We start from the raw sequence: 21,191 nt of genomic DNA on the forward strand, positions 1-21,191 counted from the left end.
GGATAGAGTTTTGTGCCTGTCAACCTTTTATTTTCTTTCCCTTTTTCTTCTTCTGAAATTCCCTATACTCAAAACAATAGTATCTTTTTTTATTATATAAAAAATTATAGGATATTTGGAGATATAATATTTTAGACTGCACTATGTGGTGGATGGCAGCTCTGATTTTATTTTCTTTAATCAAACAATCCATCACATGAGGAAATCAGGAGGAGTTTAACTGAAAATTATATTTTGACAAGTCAGAATTATAAAACAGAGCAACCAAGTTGTAATTTAAGATTAAGAGCAATTACTATCCTATAAAAAAGAGAGATGAATATTGAATGGAATTAAAAAGATGAAAAATTATTAATAGCTGATTGGAGAGGTTTTGCAGAGACGACGAGGATCGAGTAGGGCCAAACATTTTCAAGTTTCCGATAATAATATTTCATCAGCGGAACAAACACAACAAGAAACATTACTTCCACTCCCATTTCAACTACTTCCACATATCTGTAGTTACTTTTCAAATTCCATGCAACTTGCCAAACATTACATAACAAAGAAGCTCTGCAGTTTACACTGATCCAAACCCAGTACTCTCATCGTCTTCTTCTTCTCTTCAACCCTACCTAGCTCCAATGGCTTCCCTCTCAATTGGGGTCCGCTTGCCTCCATCCCACCACCATTTGAAGAAACGCTCACTGCCCTTTCTTTCTCAGACCCAAAGCTTATCTCCTTCTCAGCCTTGCTTTGGCTCATCTTTGCGTGGAATTCGAGGCTCAAGATTGCCGAGGAGTGATATACTGGCCAGAGCTGAAGACAAAGCTAGAGGTTCGAATTCTTCTTCTTCGTCGGCTCAGCAGCAGCAAGTTCAGCCCAGCTCTGAGAAAGAGTTTCAGGTTCTTCTTTGACAAAAGCTTCCTTTTTTAACAGTACCCAGTTGTTAGTTGTACAAGTTTACATATCTGATTGATTAAATTTTGCGAAGTTGGGTCCAAAATTCAATATACTCGGCTAAATTTGTGAAATTTAGTAACTTTGATTAAATTGTTGAGATTTAGAGTCTCCTTTAGCGATAAAGTTTTATTAATGCCTTGACATTAGTATTAGAAATGTATCAGTTGCCTCTGCACATAATTTTATTTATTAGTTCATGGGAATGGAATTACCTAATAGATAATCTATTAGTTGCTGGTTTCCATAGTGAACTAAATTCTCTGAACCTTTCAAACGACTCTATCAAATAAAGTTTTTATGTTTCAATTAGTGTGGCATCTTGCCATTGTTTGTTGCTGGTATTCACAATTTATGGATCACCTTTAGCATATTATCAGGATTTGTCCCCAAGTTCTGGATCATGTGATCCTTTATGTTCATTGGACGAAACGAGCTCGGATGATTTTGAGGCCAATTACCGGCCAAAGACTGATTTGCTGAAAGCTATTGCAGTACTTGCAGCAGCTGCAACAGGGGCAGTAGCAATTAACCATTCCTGGGTTGCTGCCAATCAGGTACATCCTTATTTTGCAGCCTGATCCTTTTTTTTGTGCCTTTCCCATGATTCCTTAAGTTATTTTTCTGCAGAAAATTGCACACCTTTAAAAAGGATGTTTTATTTCAACATTAAGTTGATATGACCAACTCGTGATACAGGATGTTGCCATGGCATTGCTGTTTGGAATAGGATATGTGGGCATCATCTTTGAAGAATCTCTGGCCTTCAACAAAAGCGGAGTAGGTTTGTTAATGGCTGTGAGCTTGTGGGTGGTGAGAAGTATTGGGGTAAGATTTATATTTTGCCACCCGGTTTTGCAATATCTTGTACACAGTTTCTCCTAGAATTAATTTTAATATTCTGTAGGCTCCTTCAACTGATATAGCTGTTTCAGAGTTACAACATGCATCTGCTGAAGTCAGTGAAATAGTATTTTTCTTGCTTGGTGCAATGACAATTGTAGAGATCGTTGATTCTCATCAAGGATTTAAGCTGGTTACTGACAATATAACCACTCGAAAGCCAAGGACGCTCCTTTGGGTGGTGAGTTCTTTGCTTCTGCTGTCATGTTGATGTATGTTAATCCTTTCTACTGAGCATTTGGTATGTTCGACTTATTCTATCAGACTAATGCTTGACTCTGCAGGTGGGTATTGTGACTTTTTGCCTTAGTTCAGTTCTTGACAACCTGACATCTACCATTGTCATGGTTTCTTTACTGAGAAAACTAGTTCCTCCCTCCGAATTTCGCAAGTATGTTCTGACCATCTACTATCTATCTCTTCTATGTGAGGTTCTTTTCGAAGATTGCCTGATATTGGTTTCAGCAGATATCATCCAATGTAATGTTACTTGTGTATGTGAGGCAACTGTGCTTTTTTCTTTTAATAGTTTCAACTTTTAAAAGTTACTCTTTCTTGTTAATGTCTTGGAATAGTTCTAGGTAAGAATTTGCAACTGTGTTTCAAGGTCATATTAAGGTGAATGTATCTGTTGAGATTCTTGTCTGAAATTTTTCATTGAATGAAGACATTGCTTCTCCGGTTTCTCAAGAAACAAAACGGAAGATGAGATCTTGCATATTACTAGTTGGGAAACAGTTGCAACATTTCTATATCAGTTGGGAAACTACCCCATATATTGCCCTGCCTGCAATATTGCCACTTATTATTATTCCAGCCCGGGAATATTATCATCCTCCTCATTCTAAAAATGATCAGTTGTCTGTTGCATCTTTAACACCTTGTGGATAACCACTTGAGAAATCGTATGTTTTCTAAGTGAGGCTTATACTTCTTTGTGCAGGCATAACTTATGAAATCAATTAGAAATTTGATAATCACTACAACTGTGTTTGTTCCAGATTATTTTATAAAGATTCTCTTTAAACAGCAACTTGGACATGCACGTTGATATTGAATTTTTGGTACTCATTCCTGGATACCCTTTAATGGCATTGATTGATTTTCATATTCTTTCTTAGAAATGGCATCTCTTAAGCACCAGTTTAGCATGTTCATATCTTTTTTTTGTCATAATTTTTAGCATGTTCATAGTTCATACCTCAATGGGTCATTTATGAAGTTATATTGATGCAATAATGGACCCCAAATTGATGCATGATTTTTCACTTCGTTTACAGAATTGTATTTTGTTGTCAGGATTTTAGGAGCTGTTGTTGTTATAGCAGCAAATGCTGGTGGTGCATGGACTCCTATTGGTGATGTTACCACTACTATGCTGTGGATACATGGTCAGATATCCACATTGGAAACAATGAAGGTCTTTTTCCTCATTCTGAGAAGCTTATTCATATATCAAATTTGTTCTCTTATTTATTTATGAGTACTGCTATTTGTACCACATTTATTGACCACCTCTCTAATACGGGAGGGTCCCACATACATTAGTGGGGCCCACTTCTATTAGAGAGGTGGTCAGCAAAGTAGTCAATAAATGTGGTACAAATAGTATTATTCTTTATTGATTTCATTTATTTTCACATTGTCGCATTATCTATTGCTAGGGATTTATGCTTGATGCCTGTTGATGTGTTGTCTAATATAAAAGTGGAGATTGTACACAAGCAATCACGGAATTGTCTAGGAACTTGGTTTATGCTGCATGTTAGTTCTATGCTGAACTTGGAAGTTTGAACTGCTAGTTAGTTACAACAAGATGATAGCTCTATTGGTTTTTGGATTTGGCTTACCAAATGTTGAGGATGACAATACATAATTGATTTTTTTATTATCGTGTTATAAAATTTTGTGGACCTGATTGATTTAGCAGTTATGTAATCAATTAGAGGTGGATATAAGCATAACCCCTGTTTTATGTGGCAAACCACTTGAAATTGACAATTCCATTTAGAGTTTCTGGTCCTATGTGCCAAGTTTTTTGTTCAGATATCTGTTATTTTGTCTACATAAAAATATCATCCTTAAAGAATTATTTTATCAATATTCTGACATAAAAGGAACACATTTTCTTGCTTACAGACCTTGTTTATACCTTCAGCCGTTTCTCTTGCTGTTCCACTGGCACTCATGTCCCTGACTAGGTACTTCTTTTGTGTTGTCAGACCAAAGACGGGGAACTGAGATATGAAAGTTAGTAACTTAGAATTACTTAATGGATAATAGAGGAATGATGTGAGTTTTTCTTCCATTCAGTGAAGTAAGTGGGAAAGCGCCGGACACGTCCAATGTTATGGCATCTGAACAGATGGCTCCTCGGGGAAAGCTTGTTTTCTCTGTAGGCATTGGAGCTTTGGTTTTTGTTCCAGTGTTCAAGGCCCTAACTGGTTTGCCTCCTTACATGGGTATTCTGCTGGGACTTGGAGTCCTTTGGGTTCTGACTGATGCTATACATTATGGTGAATCAGAAAGACAAAAGTTAAAGGTACCACAGGCTTTGTCACGAATTGACACTCAAGGAGCACTTTTCTTCCTTGGCATCCTGTTGTCTGTTAGCAGGTGAATAGACAAATGCTGTAGTCAACTTCTTTTTCGTGCAATTGCATCATATAATTAAGCAGTCAAGAAGTTTCAAGTCAATCATATATATTGCACGGCTTGGCTTTTTATGTACAGAATATGCAAAGGTTGTCCCCTGCTTCTTTTAAAAAGTGACTTCATGAGTTTCACTTTCTGAACTTAACTTTCTTCTATTCTAGCCTGGAGGCAGCGGGAATTCTTCGGGAGTTAGCAAATTACCTGGATGCTCACATCCCCAATGTTGAACTGATTGCAAGTTCAGTAGGAATTGTATCGGCAATTATAGACAATGTTCCACTGGTTGCTGCAACTATGGGGATGTACGATCTAACTTCCTTTCCAAAGGATTCTGAGTTTTGGCAACTGATTGCATACTGTGCTGGTACTGGTGGATCCATGCTAGTTATTGGTTCTGCAGCTGGAGTTGCTTTTATGGGGATGGAAAAGGTGGACTTCTTTTGGTACTTGCGGAAGGTATTAATCAACTGGTGTAGAATATCGTCTTCGAAAACATATTTGAAGTTTCATTTCCCTATTTGGTGTTGGTAAAAAAAAATCATTGTCCGCTGTGCAGGTGAGCGGTTTCGCTTTTGCCGGTTATGCTGCCGGTATTGCTGCCTATTTAGCAGTTCAAAACCTCCACATCTCCCTACCAACAACTGTAGCTCAGGTTCCTTTCCTTTCTGGTTCTTGAGTCGAGGCTTCCATGTAAGTTTTATTTTTGGTCAGATACTTCCACATGAGTTTTTATCCACATTAAATTACTAAAGATTGTGCATGGTGAATGGGCCGTAGAACGATGATTCTCTCTCACATACACCATAAGGAAATAATATTCATGTTATGGAGAAAATTTTCAGTGTTCTGATGAGTTCAACGAGCAATGAAAAAGTGCTTTTCACCCGATACCTATTATGCGTGGGAACAACCTTTTCATCCGATACCTATTATGCATAGGAACAATTTGGTATTAATTTTTGGCATCAATCTAAACTTTCCAACGGAAATTTCTACAGTCAAACACTGAAATTATTAATTGCTCAACGATAGAAATCCAAATTCTGTCATCTAATTCCCTCATCCAAAACAGAAGGTAAAAGCCTAATGATTTCCAGCAGGAAAAAAAAGGACTGCATTCTCTCAAAGCTGCCATGAAAGCAATTTGTAATAATTACTTTTTGCAACTGCAAAGCAAATTAAAAGCATTGCAAGGAATTTGGCACGCAATATCAACATGGTGATTCATCAAAACATGAGAAAATTGAAATTTGGGGGAAATAATAACTCAATAAAGTACATCCATAGCGCAAACTGATTTATTCTTCATTCTCACCCTAAATCTACCAGAAACCCAAAGGATTTTCAAAATCGGGCAGGCAAGATAAAGCCATACCCCCTTAAAAAAAGATAAAAGCATAAGGATACAAAAAGGCACAGATGAATATAATGCAACACTACAACTTGAGGAAAACAAACTCTTCAATGGCTGGAACATCTCCAATCCTTTTCAAAGCTGGCTTGCTGGGTTGGTCATCCACCCCAATTGCCATCACAGCCTGCTTTCTTGGCGCAATCCTTCCAACGCTCATGAAACTGACATTCACATTCTCCTCTCCTAAAATGCTTCCAACTGTTCCGATCATACCCGGCTGATCAACCTGTCTGCAGAGTATTATGCTACCTTCCAAACTCACATCAACTTCGAATGATCCAACCTTCGTCAAGTGAGGAACCCCATCCTTAACCCGACCCTCCACCGTAATCTCTCCACTCTCTGATATGGCACTGGCAAATTTGGATTCCACGTTGGCAATCTGAACTTGGATTGAATCGAGTGGGCTCTCGGGTGAACCATCGAGAACGGTTCGCTCTTCTGTTATTCTTAGTCCTCTCTGTTTAGCAGTGAAATCAGCATTCACCAGGTTCACGAAAACGTCGGAAATGGGCTCAATGAGACCCTTAGTAATCATGGCTCGAAGCAGCCTAGTGTCAAGGTCATCAGGAGCCCTAGCTGAGGCATATGAAACTTTGACAGTTTTCACACCACTGCCTCCAGCCACTAGTTGGACTGCCAGTCTCCCAAGTTTCTCAGCAAGTACAACATATGGCTTCAGTTCTGTCAACACCTGCAATCAAGAATGCCAAAAGAAATTGTAAATCGCTGCAACAGCTTGAAAATATTTACGTAAACTTTAAGTCTGTACATAATTTGTAAGAATAGAACCCACACCCCTTCTTTACCAAACACTACCACATTACAAAGATTTTAGATTTGGAAACTGAAACTTGAAATTTTCAAAAACTCGACTACTCAGACACTTCTTAGAACCCTGATATGACTGCATAAAACAAACATCTATAAAGTTTTATAACATCTACAAACAAGCCAGCAAGAACGAAAGATACAAGTATATATTGGGCAATTGTAATCATACCTCAGCAGGAACCATTGGTGCATTGACTGCAGTGGCAGCAAGCTCCCCTTTCAAGGCTCCAACGACAGCTTCAGCAATTTCAACGGCCACACCTTCCTGCACATAAATTCCAAAGATCATAAGATACCCAGGTGAGGAGAAAAATTAGGCATTAAGAGACGTGCAAAACAGCAAAACCCACCTGTGCCTCCATGGTACTAGCACCAAGGTGAGGAGTTGCAGTAACTCTCTCATGCAACACCAACGTGTTGCCTTGTGGTGGTGGCTCCACAGTGAACACATCAAGAGCAGCCTAGAGATCAAAAAACAAAAACAAAAACAGAACAAAACATTAAATTTCCTGCTAAGTATTAAAATGCATATGAATATTGAATATGAAAAGGGTAAGAACCAACCTGAGCAACAATTCCACCGTCGAGTGCCCTGACGAGTGCATCTTCGTCAATAACTCCCCCACGCGCAACGTTCACGATTCTAACTCCCTTCTTCATCTTCGCAAAAGTCTCGTCGTTGAGAACCTTTGAAGTGGCGGGAGTGAGAGGCATGTGCAAGGATATGAAATCAGCAGATGCCAAAGCCTCATCAAAGCTCACAAGCTCCACACCAATGGCGCGAGCACGATCCGCGGGTGCATATGGGTCGTGCGCAATCACATGCATGCCGAGCCCCTTGGCACGCCGAGCCACTTCAGATCCAACTTTCCCAAATCCCATCACAGCCAAGGTCTTCCCAACAAGAGAAACACCAACATACTTGTTCCGCTGCCACTTCCCTGACAACGCACCAAAATTGAATAAAAATGTTCGACGAAATGCCCCAACGAACATTTCTTAAAACAGAGAAAAGATTACAGTAATAGAATCACTCACCGGCTTTCACAGACGCGTCAGCCTGAGCGACGTTGCGAGCCATGGCGGTCAAGAGAGCAATCCCGTGCTCGGCGGCGGCGACGGTGTTGGCCGTCGGCGCATTCACCACCAAGCATCCAAACTCAGTCGCCGCCCCCAGATCCACGTTGTCGATGCCGACGCCGGCCCTACCGACGACCTTCAACCTGCCGCCGGAAGACTCGAACACCTCGCGGCTGACCTTGGTCCCGCTCCGCACGATCAACGCGTCGCAAAGCGAGATCTTGGTGCAGAGCTCTTCGGGGCTGAGGTTGTAGGAGCAGTCGACATTGGCGAATTCCTTGAGGAGGTCGAGCCCGGCCTCGCCGAGCTTCTCGGCGACTAGAACGGTGGGCTTGGCGTCGAGCCGGGCAGCGGAGAGCACCACCACGAGCCGCGGTGAGGCCCGGCGGCGCGAGGAGAGAGAGACGGGGAAAACGGAGGACAGAGTAGGCTTGGAGGAGAGAGAGAGGGTGGGGTTTCGGAGAAATGGGGTGCGTAGGGCGTGGGGTGCTGACGTGGCCATTGTGTTGGTGACGCTGGCGTTGATTTTAGCGGTGAAGAGTGGGTGTGTGGGCGTGTTAGTGGGTTTGAATATATAGTTGGGTGGGGTGGGTGGGTTTGGTGAGAAGGAAAGTGGGGAGAGAGATTGTGTGAGGTCAGCCCTCAGACTCAGGTAGAAATGTTGGAGACAGGCGGGAGTTTCACGCGCTGGTCTTGAGGGGGAGGGAAAATAGGGAAAAGGTGGGAGGAGCGAGAGTGGAGGAGAAAGAGAGAGTGTGTGTTTTGGGGTTCTGGACTTTTCTCCAACAAGTTTAGTTTTTGGTAAAACACCAACCCCCCCTAGCCACATCACTATTTCCTTTTCTTGCCTTTTATCCAATAACTGCTTTTCTTTATATTTGGTAGAAATAAAAATCATTCAGAATTTCCGTTGATAAACCAACAGGACATTAAAATAATTTAATAATTAAAATTAAATTAAATAACGTTAACTGTTATTTTTTTGAGTTTGTTTATAGAAATTAAATTGTGTAGGGATTAATTTATATCAGCTTGGAATTCCATTATTTAATTGAAAATTCAAATTAATTATTATGTTTATCTTATAGGTTAACAATAGATTTGATTAAACAAATTAGCTCTTGATACATTGTATATTCTTTTAAATGTTGAAAAAGAATTCAAATTCAAATCTTCCATTACTAGCCCTCGATACATGTACCTACCAACTTTTGATACATGGTATATTTTTCTCAACGTTAAAAAAGATTCTAAATTCAAATCTCTCGTTACCAAAAAAAAGGAAAACAAAGAACAAAAAACCTATAGATTGGTAAAAGCAAGTTGTCCATCGCCTCTCCCACGCATAGCAAATGATATTTCCCCTTCTTCCTCTCATCAAAGCAGATCCAGCGTGAGATCTCATCAAGTATCAAAGACAGAGTGCATGGGCGGGGACCACGTACCATATGTTAAGTGATTTTATGTTTTTGGGGGGTTGGTGTTGGAATAAAAATTCGTTTTCGCTTCGATTAAAAGAAATTATTGTACGGCTCCCCAACCTGATAAGACTGTTTTGAACATTTGTTAATACTTTATATCTTGTTCTGCAGATGAAAAAAGCAAGTTAAACTTAGGTACCTTTAAAGCTTTGGGAAGGTGGCTGCTGCATTGCATTTTGTGTCTTAAATAAATAAAATGGCAAAAGTAAAATAGCTTTAGGAATTTAAAAGGTGATAAGACAGTTACAAATTACTTCACTCATAACAGCTTACAGGAAAATGAAAAACATAAGAGGATTTATAAAGTCATTGCATTCGGTGTTGTAAGAAGATTATATGGGATTTATAAAGTCATTGTATCTGGTGTTGTAAGAAGATTATAAGAGAGATAAAACTCTGTACCAGTTTGGGAGTTGGAGATCATAAACACCTAAAACACCTATAAATGGAAAGCAAATCCCACTCAACTTTCACCAGAACACATGGTCACAACGTTTCCCAAACACTCCTAAACTCAAAAGCACTTATTGATAGTGGATCCACAAAATCAACAATTCCACCCGTCAACATGAATATCTGATGGAAATCCACCCCATTAACCCCAAAACTGCAAGGCCCCCACAATATAGGCTAAAAAGATAGATCTACAAAGATGAAGACCCCATAACAGCTAGGTATGAGACAAACCTTGCAAAACAAAAGGGAGACAAAAATCTAGCACGAAATCATCTAGGAAGAAAAGCCATCCACAGGTACAAGGGATATAACCTAGTTTATTCATATGATGGGATAATTCTACTAGGAAGAAATCGAGAAAAACATAAAAGTACCGATGAGTCATAAAAACACTTATAAGAGCATTTTCATGAGAGTCTTCAAATTTTAGTCAAATTCTAGCTAAAATAGCTAGAAAGCTATTATAACAAGCCACTTAAAAGGTGTTTCCTCCAACAATGTTATCTATTCTGGCTAATTTGAAATATTTTATTATTATTTTCTCATTTTCTTTCTCCCTCTTTCTCTTGCAAATCAAATATATTTATAATTAAAAAAAAGTAGAAACTCAAGCCCACCAACCTTCCAAATGTCTCTATCTCTCTCTCCCTTTTTCTCTCTCCTCCTCTCTACATGTAGAGAGCCAAACGTTGATTGGAGATGCTCTAAGCATGTGTGCACTTTTAAAAATAATGTCACGAATTCATTTATATTTAAAACCATTTTCTATGCAGACTTAATGAATGGGATCAAACCTTCAAAGTCAAAGACAACGACCTTACTTATGAAGTTATCATTTTGAAGTTCACTTAATGGGATGAAAGTGACGATGATAATGTTGTTAATTCAATGAGTAAACGGACCGCAGTGTAATCAAACAAAGATAAGACCCATCAACAAAGATCTAATGGTTTAGTATCAGGCCCGGTAGTCTCCGACCGTCGTCGAACTTAAGATGTACTGATATTTAGTTGTAGCACAAAGCCAACAAGTTAAAGGAGACCGACAAACAAACAAACACAACGAAATTTGAGTGTTTACTTTTAAAGGGCAGGATGAGCATTGGCTTCTGATTATACAAAGTGTTTGATGTAAGCATCAGCCAACATGTGACCCAATTGAACCTGGGCCTTGGTGGTCAGGTGCAGATGGTCATCTTTGAGCTCCAACCCCTTCGCATCCACACAAACCACATTTGGAACATTCATTCCCAATTGGGCCTCCCTCACTTTCTCTATATACTTCGCATCCCCAGACCCAATAGCCACCTGTAAACAAATATTTTTAAATATCAAACTCTACAAATGCAAAAATAATAATAATAACTGTTCATGACCCACTATAAAAACCTTTTTTTGCACAATTTATGATCTAAAATTACTATAAATTAATTTAATCTATAATTTACAAAGAGGGGAATTCGAGTTCGTCATAAATCACCGACTCACCACCCTGATTAACTGGTCTAATACATATGTTCTGTTCATATATTAATATCCAAATAATAATATATTTTAAGTGCCAGTATTCATTGTATTAAAGTTACAAACCATGCCTCCAAAATCATCAGCATTGTACAATAACTGACGAAATACCCAAAATGCACATCAAATAAGTGAAGAACTCCTAACCTGGATAATAGGAAGCGAAGGCAAGCCAAGATCCTCGCGCACATTCTCAATGAGCTTCACCATGTTCCCGTGGTACGCATCAGCATCATGCTGAGTCGACGTGTCACTCTCCCCTTGGTACCACAACAATCCTTTCATCTCACCCCCACCCTTCACGCTCTCTCTCGCCCTCTTCAACATACTCTCGTACAAGTGCTCCCCACGCGCCCACTCCTTGATCGCCGTCCCGCCCACCGCGCACGGCACGAGCCCCAACACCCCCACGCGCTCCCTCACCCCGTTCGCGAACGCCATCCCCGGCCCCACGCCGCAGACCTTGGCATCGATGTCGGCGTGAAGCGGCTCGCGCGCGGGCTCCCACTGGAGATGCGCGCTGAGGCGGTGGATGGATGGATGGGGGCCGCACTCGTTCGGAACGACGCGGTCCCAATGCTGGTGGTGATGGTCGTCTCTGAAAACGCCACCGCGGCCTGCCATGTTGCTCTGGCCCGATAAGATGAAGATCTGTTTGGGTTGGAGCGATTGAGATTCCATTTTGGGTGGGTGGGCGTGGGTGTTTGGTTGCGGGGATATGGGGTTGTTTTTTATCTTGTTTGGTTTAAATGGGGTACGAGCATCGCTGATTAAAGAAGGACTGGGAGACCCGGTGTGAGTGGGCCCAGTGTCGCCGATAGGCCGCGTAATTACCCCGCGAGCGAGACGGCGTCGTTTCCGCCTCCTATTGTTGGCGAGTTCTTCCTCCCTCGCTGCTAGTAGCAATATTGGGAAGACAAACAACATAAAATCATCATCAGAATCAGAAGAAGAAAAATCCTCCATATCTCAATTGTTTTTCGTTTGGAAATCGTATGGTGAAATGGAGAGGATTTAACTTATTTATAAATTGATTTTGAAAAATAATATTGATTTAGTTTTGGTGGGAAAGTACGGCTTAAATTTTTTATTTGGTGGCAAAATGAATCAGACTGAAATTGACAAATTACCATGTCTGTCTCTCTCTCTCTCTATGGAAAATCAGAGCATGGCCTTGCCTATGCAGTTCACAAGGGTTGGCAACATCAGAATCATATAGAATTATAAACAACATACATAAGGGTGATTTCTATGCACACTCATAAATTCCCAGAATTGCCTTTGGAGCCAAGTGTCCAGAGACAGCTTCAAAATAGGATCGATTTAAAGGGCAGGATGGGAATTAGCTTTTGATGAACTAAAATGTTGGAGCATTTGACCCAACTGGACCTGAGCCTTGGCGGTCAGATGTAGACGATCATCTTCGAGCTCCAATCCCTTTGCATCCACACACACACAACGTTTGGGAGCTCCGTTCCTAATTACCCCTTGTCATTCCCATACCCACTACCCACCTGTCAAAAACCATCACAGAAATTAGTAAATACCTAAAATGCCCAGCGATTCCGTGGCTGGGGGGTTGTTTGGTTGCGGGGATAGAGACTTCTTCTTTTTCCTGTTCTTGTTCTTTGCCTTGAATGAGGTACCGGCGTCGCTGATTACGCATGAGTCGTATCCGGTGCCCGTGGGCCCAACGGCGGCGAGGGGCCTCCGATTGCGACGGTGTCGTTTGCGGGCACTTCTCCTGTTGGCGTCGTGACAAGCTTTTAAGAGTGTCACGTGTGCGATCACTGCCTTCGTAACGTTTTCGTGCCAGATATCATCAGAATCGGAGTCGAACATAAGCATTTGCAACGCTTTTCGACGATCCATGGAGTTCAAAAGAAAATGGGATTTGAGATGAGTAGAGAGAGAGAGAGGATAATAATCTCGTCTATAAATTGATTTTGGAAAATATCACTTAAGTTTTGCTTTTTGGTGGGAAAAGACGATTGAAATTTTTCTTTTTTTCTTTTTTTTGGTGGGAAAAATATACGTTTGAATTGAAATGTTTGCTTTTTTGGTGCGAAATTTGATTTTGTGGCGCAAAAATTAAACCTGGGTTGGGCTGGTCTAAGTGAAAGTTTATGGACTACAATTATTGGGCTTTAGCTCATATTTTGCCCAAATGACCTTTTTTTTATAAAAAAAAACGATATTGGAAGAGAGGGATTGGAACATATAATCTTACGGGTAGGGATAATGGAACTAAACAAAGCAAATTTCTCTTGTTAGACAAATACATGTTGCTAAATTGTGAAACTTAATTCATACATTGATAAAAGAGTCGATTAATATGTCGTTCAGATTCACAGTTTCTAGACAAAATAACATAATTGTAATTGCCCTCCATGCCAATTGTCACCAACACAATATTATTACAATTCATATATCAATTCTCACTAATCCGCAAAACATGCATACATACACCGGCTTTCTCCCATAAAGTTATTAAGCTATATCAACATTTATGCTTTTTATGCAACATTCAAGTCAACAAAACAAGAAAAAGAAAATGCTTTAACACAACAAAGCAACTTTAGTGGGACCTCAATACATCATTAGTTTGAAGAAGTGGGAGGAGGACTAGTACTTTTGTCCAAGATTTGGAGGGCTTCTTTCATGGTCGGTCTCTTTTGTGGAGCAAAACTAGCACAATTAAACCCTAATTTCAAACAAGCCAGCAAGGCATCTTCCCTGCCCTCCACCTCAGTCCTAATCGCCACGTCAACCATGATTAAAACCCGAATTTTCTCTTCAGTCAACGAACCCGGGGTCCATTGTGCCACTAATTCTCGTTCCGAAAGTATCCTTCCTGTGAGAAGCTCAAGCAAGACTATACCAAAAGAGTACACATCCCACTTAGGGTTCGGCTTCAAGTTCTTTAGACATTCTGGCGCTTGATAAGGCGACGATGCACCACCGGAGGATGACATAGCAGCGGCAGGGCTGCCACCAATTGGGAGCACATCATGCATACCTTCTCGAGTGGCTGTTGATTTTAGGCTATCAAAGTAACCCCTGGAAGAACCGCTGGCTTTGTGACTACCCAGGTTTCCTAATACCAGCTTATCAAGGCCAAAATCACTAATTATGGGCTCCATATCAGAATTCAAAAGAATGTTGCTTGGTTTGATATTCCCGTGCACATGTTTCTTCTCATGGATGTAAGCCAGCCCCCTAGCAACCCCACTTGCTATCCTCAGCCGAGTTTCAAGAGGTAGATGACATGGTGACGACCCTGCTCTTCCTACAAAATTCCAAACATATTTGAGATAGATGACACTAATGTAACAAATGTACGAGGCAGTATATTCCTAAACATTTATATCCCAAAGTACGAGCACGAATACAACCCTGGACCACAGATACGAGAAATTTTTCAGTGTGACCGTAAAAGATGCGATTAGTAGTTTCGTTAGAGTTAACTAATATGTTTATTAAGAATCAAACAAAACAAATAATGCAAACGAGTAGGCCCAAGTTTGTTTTTAACTTTTTCCAAGCAAGCATCGCTATATCCTGCAGACACAGAGAACTTGTCAACTCAACCGATGCGGTGCAGGGATTCTGTTGGTTCCAATCCAATAGTTTTCGACTATTTGGACCAGAAAAAAGATTTCCATGTATCTTTTATCATGGTTCACGGGCAGTTATGAATCTTCTCACTAATTTGGCACTTGTGAATCATTAACAGATGACAGAGTGTATGGTAATCAAAGAAATAAAACTAATGTTATGGGCTGATACAAAGCTTTTATTTTAATCAACGGTCAGGTGATAAAGCTGAAGAATGGGCCATTGGGTTTACAAAACAGATTATCAAATTTATGAAAAAAACAGACTGCAAAACAAGACCTCTGAATTCCAGAGACCCAAGAAATAAATAAAGAAAGAATCATGACAATGCATTTATAAAGAAACAAAATTGTTTTTAAAATAAATAAATAAAGTTGTTGGGTTAATTTTTAATTAAATTTGGAAGACAACTTGCATGCTGGAACTGGAAGTACAAAAAAAATACTGCTATAATAATTGGTAGTTCACAATTCCATATAAACTGTGTGAAACTAAACTTGTTCAAAGGAATAATAATTGGTGTAAACAAATTAGATGAAAGTATGATTCTAGTTAGTTCTAATTAAAAACACAAGGATGAGAAAAAGCGCAATGTAGCACAAAACACATAATTTCACTAACGTACGCCAAAAAACACACAGAGAGAGAGAGAGAGAGAGAGAGAGAGAGAGAGAGCTTACTGTTAGTGGTGCTGGCAAGGCTGCCATTGGAGACATAGTCATAGATCACAAGCTTCTCATGGTCTCCCCAGTAAAACCCACGAACCCTAACCAAATTGGGGTGTTTGAGCTTGGCAATGGCCCTCACTTGGCTCTCAAAATCTCTCATCTTCACCACCCCACTCTCTCCAATTCTCCTCACAGCAAGCTCAGTCTTGTCTTCAAGCACGGCCTTGTACACAATGCTTGGGCCACTGGCTCCCAATACATAAGCTGATGCTTTGAGCAATGTCTCAAGCTCAAGCTCTGCTTGATCCCCATCTATGGTTACCAAGACACCTCCTTTCTGAGACTGCTCCCCTTTTTGACTCTGCACACCACCACCCACTTGCCCATCTTGGTCACTATCTGAGCTTGTTGATGTCTCTTCCCCTTTGATTGTCATGCATGAGCATGCAACAGATTTTACTGCATTTGGGCAAAAGTATTAGATACAGATTACAGAATATAGATATCAAGAGAAATTATATGGAAAATTTTGAGTGAAATAAACTAAATTGCAAACCTTTCTGATCAATGTCTTCTTTTGAGAAGATTTCTGGCTTCTTTTCTAGCTCTGTGGCACTGCTGCTTGTTGTGTTGAGAAGTTTTCTCTTCCTGACTTGGTAGACATAGAGAATGACCAATCCAAGGATGGCTATTCCGGCCAAGTCTCCGACAGCAATGGCGGCGATGGTGCTGGGTTTGAGGCCACTCTGTGGCTGGTTCTGAGTACCATTTGGTCCACCAGGTGTGTTTGATACTGGGGTTGTGTCAAATGTTCTTGGAATGGCTGCAATGGCTGGAGAAGAAGAAGAAGTGTTGGGTGGTGTGGAGAGAGTAGAAGGAATTGCACAAAGGCTCTTCAATGGCTTGCCACAAAGTTCACTGTTTCCTGCAAACAGCTCTGTTTTCTGGTTGAGCAGAGCTTGTGAGTCTGGAATTGGTCCACTCAAATTGTTGAAGGAGAGATCAATGGTCGAGTTCTCTGAAACCCTCTTTACAAAATCAACTGGTATTTTTCCTGAGATTTTGTTGTAGGAGAGGTTCAAATAGCGCAAGTTGTCTCCACCAAAATCCAAAGGTAGAGTCCCATTGAGCAGATTTGAAGACAGATCTAAAACCTCAACTGAATTTAACCCAGTTGGGAGATTACCCGAAAAGTAATTACTTCTCAGAGAGACAACAGTGAGGTTTTGCAAAGAAGTGAGATTTTCAGGGACTTTGCCAGCCAAAGCATTGTCAGAAACATTGAGAAACTGGAGGCTTTTGAGACCTGAAACCAAATCATCAGGCAAGTCACCAGAGATGACATTGTTAGAGAGAGAAAGCACCTGAAGCTCTGAGGCATTGAAGAGGGTCAAAGGCAGGGACCCATTGAAGAAATTGTTGGAAAGATCAAGGCTGTGAAGGTGTTCGATCGAACCCAATTCTGATGCAATCGAACCCAGAAGCTGGCTGTTGGGGAGGACCAAGCTGGTGACTCTGAACATGTCTGGTGTTCCTGGGTTTCCCATTTGTGTGCATGTCACTCCATTCCAAGAGCATGGCGTTTCATCATTGTAGTTCCAGCTTTCAAGGACAGAGAGAGGGTCGCTGAGGATTGAGTATTTGAACGAAAGCAAGAGAACCCCATCTGAGTTTAGAGCCAAAGTTGAGCCAAGTAGCAGAACAAACATGGAAGCGACCCTCCAACAGAACTGGAGTTTTTGGGCGCTGGAGCTCATGATTGCTTGAACTTGTTGCTGAGGCTGAGCATGTTGGGGTTTACAAGTTCATGGTAGAAAAAGAGTCTCTGTCTGTGCCTCTGTGAGAGAGAGAGAGAGAGAGAGAGAGATGGTGACCAACTACAGTTTGTTGTTTTGGTCACCAAACCAAATCTAAAGCTGAAGCAAACTTGGTTTAAGTTTGCTAAAAAGGAACTAGGAAGAGATCAAAAAGGCAAAGTTTTGGTATGTGAATAATAAAGTTGGTGTGAATTCAGTAGTGAGGGAGGGAGGGAGGGAGAGCAAAAGAGATGGAGTAAAATATTTGCAGTTGATGAAAATGAATGGAACTTAACCCAACAAGGGAATGACAATAAAATTATGGCTCTGGTAAGTACTGGCTATCTTCTGCAAACTCTCAGTAAGACTTTATGTAAACTCTGGTGTTTCTTTGGACATAATTGGAAATGGAAAAGCTGTGAGGAATCTTGTTTCTGATATTGGACATAGGAGTGAGTTGGAGCCCATAACGTGTTCTTCAGAGAAGGGGTTAAAATCTGCCGTCCTGTTTGAGGCTTCACATGATCCATTTGTACTGGCTTCCACTTTTTTTTTTACTGTGGGAACACTGGTTTTGGGAGGATTTTATTTTTCTTTTCTTGACCCTTTCTTTTTTGTCTGCTTCTCTTCTTTTTCAGTTCGCAGTATTGACCACTCCTTACATATGTATTTTTTTATAAAGCAAAAAAAATAAACTTATTGCATATATGAAAACATATATTTTTCGCTAATTGCATAGTTTCAGTTGAGCTCCTTTTAGTCATTGGGTTTTCTCTTTTTCTTTTTCTCTGTTTTTCTGGTTTTTTATTCTTGCAGTTTGCAGTATGACTTGCCAAAGATCCTTCAATAAAGCTTCTTGCAAAATTTAATGCAGAGTGCATAAATCTTACACTTGATAATTATTAGATTTAATTTATGCAATGTTATGATTATTGTAAGATATGACATGCAATTTGATGTGTAGATATGTACAGATGCAATTTTATTACAGATGACAGACAGATCTGTACTATTGGGGACGAGTGTAAACGGACAAAAGAGAAATTTTGTTTTGCCAAAGTTCGGAAGGGGAGGAGAAAAGTTCACTCACAAAAGTACGGTCGAGATTTGAACTTAGGACTATTTGGGAGCACACTAAGATCTGGGCCAATCCAACTAACACCCCATTCCAATCGTAACAAGAAGCAATTTTTTTTATTTTTTTTCATTTTTCTTAAAGTAAATGTAAGTTGGAAGCCAATATCAGTTATATACTAGAGTTGATCATATATGAATTGGATTAATGGAGGGGTTGGTAATAGCTAAAAATGCAGAACAAATAAGACCTGCTTTGCCTTACTTTACTTTGCATTGAGCCCACTACACTAACCGTTGTGGTCACTAAAAATGTCGTATCCCAAGCTAACCCACTAATCAAGATTTCCCTTTTTGACTGAACCACTCCTCATTCTCTAACTTCCCCTTTTCATAATCCTTCCCCATTATTCTAATCATGGATTATTGTTGGAAAATGTAGGTTGTGGGTACTTAATCTTATATTAAACATGGCAATTAACCTTTAGTTAATTTGGTCCAACTGCTGTGGTTGCTTGGTCTTGTGCCTATATAGCCTTGGTGACTGGTATGCTTTTCACCTGTATACATATAAAATTATGAGACAACTCTCAAAATTCCTTCAACATGGAAATATAAAAATGGAAAGGCATAGAGATCAATGTGCATGATCGATCAATTGAGTGAGGCAAATGATACTGCTAGTAAGATTTTCTCAGATGGTGGATGTTGCTTGAGAGGGAAGAATTAGTCAACAGGGTCAGAAGGTGGTTCATGCAAGTCAGTCTGCACTATTTTAATTTCCTACTCAGAGTTCTGATACAAAACCATTATGGTGACATGTGATAGAGTTAAAGCATTCAACTCAAATATCTAGTATTTTTTTCAGCTACCTTCTACCTTATACCTTTTCGTTCCATTTATCCCATTCCATGCTCATTCCACAATGAAGTTTCACCATCGAAATTGTCTATCTTCTGGATCAAACTTTAAAAAATCATCTAACCATTATAAAACAAATAGATGAATCAAGTGTTATGATCAAACACTTAATTATCATACAATTAATAAAAGCTAATCGATTTCTAATTTGGTTGATATTTTGCAGGAAACATCCTTAAAAAGAAAGATGACCTCGAAAATCAACGGTTTCGATCATCATACAACATTGCAGAATGAAAAGGAGAATAAAGAAGGTAAAAAGAGAGCGCACAAAGAAAATGTAACTAGCATTCCTCTATCTTTATGATGAGTAAGAGCCTTACTTTCAAGATGTAGGATATACTCTCAACAGCATGCACAAAGAAAGTTCAATATGAACTTGTTGATAGGGTTGTAAGATAATTGAATGGTCTTGAACTCATAAGCAAGCTACTGGAAAATAGTTTTTCATGGTTATTGGCCCCAAACTTGTAGTACTCACTGGATTACTCAGAAGCACTTGTCCTTCTCCACATTAGATACATACATTGACTGATACATCATATATACATTATACATACATGCAGTACAAATATTGCTTGGACATTTGATGGACCAAACTTAGGAGAGATAGACAAGAATTGGGGAAATTCCAAATAATCTTAGGAGGGGACCGCCTACTTAAATAATAATGGTTCCAAGGCCCAACAATATGCTGAAGATGATGTAGAATTCAATCCACCCAAAGTACTAGTTTTTTGCCATATTTGTTGTTGTATATACTTATCTTAATAGGTTCTACACACAATTCCATATCACCCCACGTGTCTCTGCAAATAAAATGTAAGATCCCACATCAACTAATAGAGAGGGGGTGATGTGCCTTATATGTGCACACCCGCATCCATCTAGCACGAGGCCTTTTGGGAACTCACTAGCTTGGGAGTCGTAGGAACTCCGAAGTTAAGCGAGTTGGAGGCTAGAGCAATCCCAGGATGGGTGACCCACTGGGAAGTTGTTCGTGAGTTCCCAGAAACAAAACCGTAAGGGTAGAGAGGGGGGCCCAAAGCGGACAATATCGTGCTACGGCGGAATTGATCCCGGAATGTGACATAAAATCATACCAAGAACTGTGGAAATATAACTTTTAAGAAGACCCTGCAAATAAAAAAATTTAAGAAAGAACCCTAGAACCCCTCTCAAAAGAAGAAGGAAAAAGGAGCATAAACTGCTGATTGCCAGTGCACTTTGTATCCCTTTTACTCATATATTCTTTGTCAAAAGACTGGTCAGGGAGAACTTCTAGAGTGAATCTACCTTAAAATCTGAATTCCACCCCATTCTCATTCACTTTTCTCTTTAGCTAAGCAAGCAAGCTTTCCTTTCGGTTCACTTCATAAGCTCACATGTTACCTTTTGATTGTATTGATCCTATAAGCTTTGGCCATTAGAAGCCACATGCTTACAGCATGAAACTTAATTACATTTCTTAATTAAATCACTAAACACTGCAAACAAAATTGTATGAAGCTTGATATATAGATTGTTATGCCATAAATGTTACTTAAGCTTGGTTTCTTAGGCTGAAGTGGCAGAGCTACAATCCATGTTAGTTAAGTTACACTTAGAAAAGTTGCACATAAGTTAATCTAAATTACATGAAAGGGGGATTTGAATTCGAATGCAAAGTTGAGAACACATCCGCTCTAGCTAACTTACCTAAACTCTTGAGCAGGTTAATTAAGCATGAATAAGACAAGTATTTAGATGTGGAAGTTACTTCGATAAATGGAGTCGACCCTCCCTATGATATGATGCCGTGGTGAAAACGTTGTCTCACTGCATCA

General features: G+C 39.9%; 4 protein-coding genes across 7 annotated transcripts; 1 reads left to right on the forward strand and 3 right to left on the reverse strand.

Moving 5' to 3' along the window:
- Positions 1 to 335: 335 nt before the first annotated feature.
- On the forward strand, positions 336 to 5,390 carry LOC117636337 (sodium/proton antiporter 1). Of its 3 annotated transcripts, none has more exons than XM_034370801.1 (10): positions 336 to 887; positions 1,323 to 1,499; positions 1,642 to 1,770; positions 1,850 to 2,026; positions 2,130 to 2,236; positions 3,145 to 3,265; positions 3,985 to 4,046; positions 4,159 to 4,461; positions 4,662 to 4,956; positions 5,057 to 5,390. In XM_034370801.1, the coding sequence occupies exons 1-10, from the start codon at positions 627 to 629 to the stop codon at positions 5,174 to 5,176; spliced, it is 1,752 nt and encodes a 583-aa protein (XP_034226692.1). In that variant the 5' UTR covers positions 336 to 626; the 3' UTR covers positions 5,177 to 5,390. The 3 variants fall into 3 exon arrangements, with proteins under 3 accessions (XP_034226692.1, XP_034226694.1, XP_034226693.1); XM_034370803.1 differs by having other exon boundaries at positions 784 to 887; positions 1,438 to 1,499; XM_034370802.1 differs by having other exon boundaries at positions 818 to 887; positions 1,312 to 1,499.
- Positions 5,391 to 5,723: 333 nt separating this feature from the next.
- On the reverse strand, positions 5,724 to 8,623 carry LOC117636336 (D-3-phosphoglycerate dehydrogenase 1, chloroplastic-like). The gene is made up of 5 exons (XM_034370799.1): positions 7,787 to 8,623; positions 7,313 to 7,689; positions 7,099 to 7,209; positions 6,918 to 7,013; positions 5,724 to 6,608 (listed from the first exon to the last, which is right to left on the reverse strand). Exons 1-5 carry the CDS (start codon positions 8,328 to 8,330, stop codon positions 5,937 to 5,939), a joined length of 1,800 nt encoding a protein of 599 aa, XP_034226690.1. The 5' UTR covers positions 8,331 to 8,623; the 3' UTR covers positions 5,724 to 5,936.
- A 2,000-nt stretch (positions 8,624 to 10,623) lies between these two features.
- LOC117636339 (probable carbohydrate esterase At4g34215) lies at positions 10,624 to 13,174 on the reverse strand. 2 transcript variants are annotated; one of them, XM_034370806.1, is made up of 3 exons: positions 12,836 to 13,174; positions 11,436 to 12,181; positions 10,624 to 11,072 (listed from the first exon to the last, which is right to left on the reverse strand). In XM_034370806.1, the coding sequence occupies exons 1-3, from the start codon at positions 13,158 to 13,160 to the stop codon at positions 10,878 to 10,880; spliced, it is 1,266 nt and encodes a 421-aa protein (XP_034226697.1). In that variant the 5' UTR covers positions 13,161 to 13,174; the 3' UTR covers positions 10,624 to 10,877. The 2 variants fall into 2 exon arrangements, with proteins under 2 accessions (XP_034226697.1, XP_034226696.1); XM_034370805.1 differs by having other exon boundaries at positions 11,436 to 12,184.
- Positions 13,175 to 13,660: 486 nt separating this feature from the next.
- Positions 13,661 to 17,816, reverse strand: LOC117636334 (receptor protein kinase-like protein At4g34220). The gene is made up of 3 exons (XM_034370796.1): positions 16,131 to 17,816; positions 15,587 to 16,033; positions 13,661 to 14,577 (listed from the first exon to the last, which is right to left on the reverse strand). Exons 1-3 carry the CDS (start codon positions 17,329 to 17,331, stop codon positions 13,889 to 13,891), a joined length of 2,337 nt encoding a protein of 778 aa, XP_034226687.1. The 5' UTR covers positions 17,332 to 17,816; the 3' UTR covers positions 13,661 to 13,888.
- Between the last annotated feature and the right edge of the window lie 3,375 nt (positions 17,817 to 21,191).

This window comes from Prunus dulcis, chromosome 8 (assembly GCF_902201215.1).
Source record: "Prunus dulcis chromosome 8, ALMONDv2, whole genome shotgun sequence".
In the NCBI taxonomy this organism is placed as follows: domain Eukaryota; kingdom Viridiplantae; phylum Streptophyta; class Magnoliopsida; order Rosales; family Rosaceae; genus Prunus; species Prunus dulcis.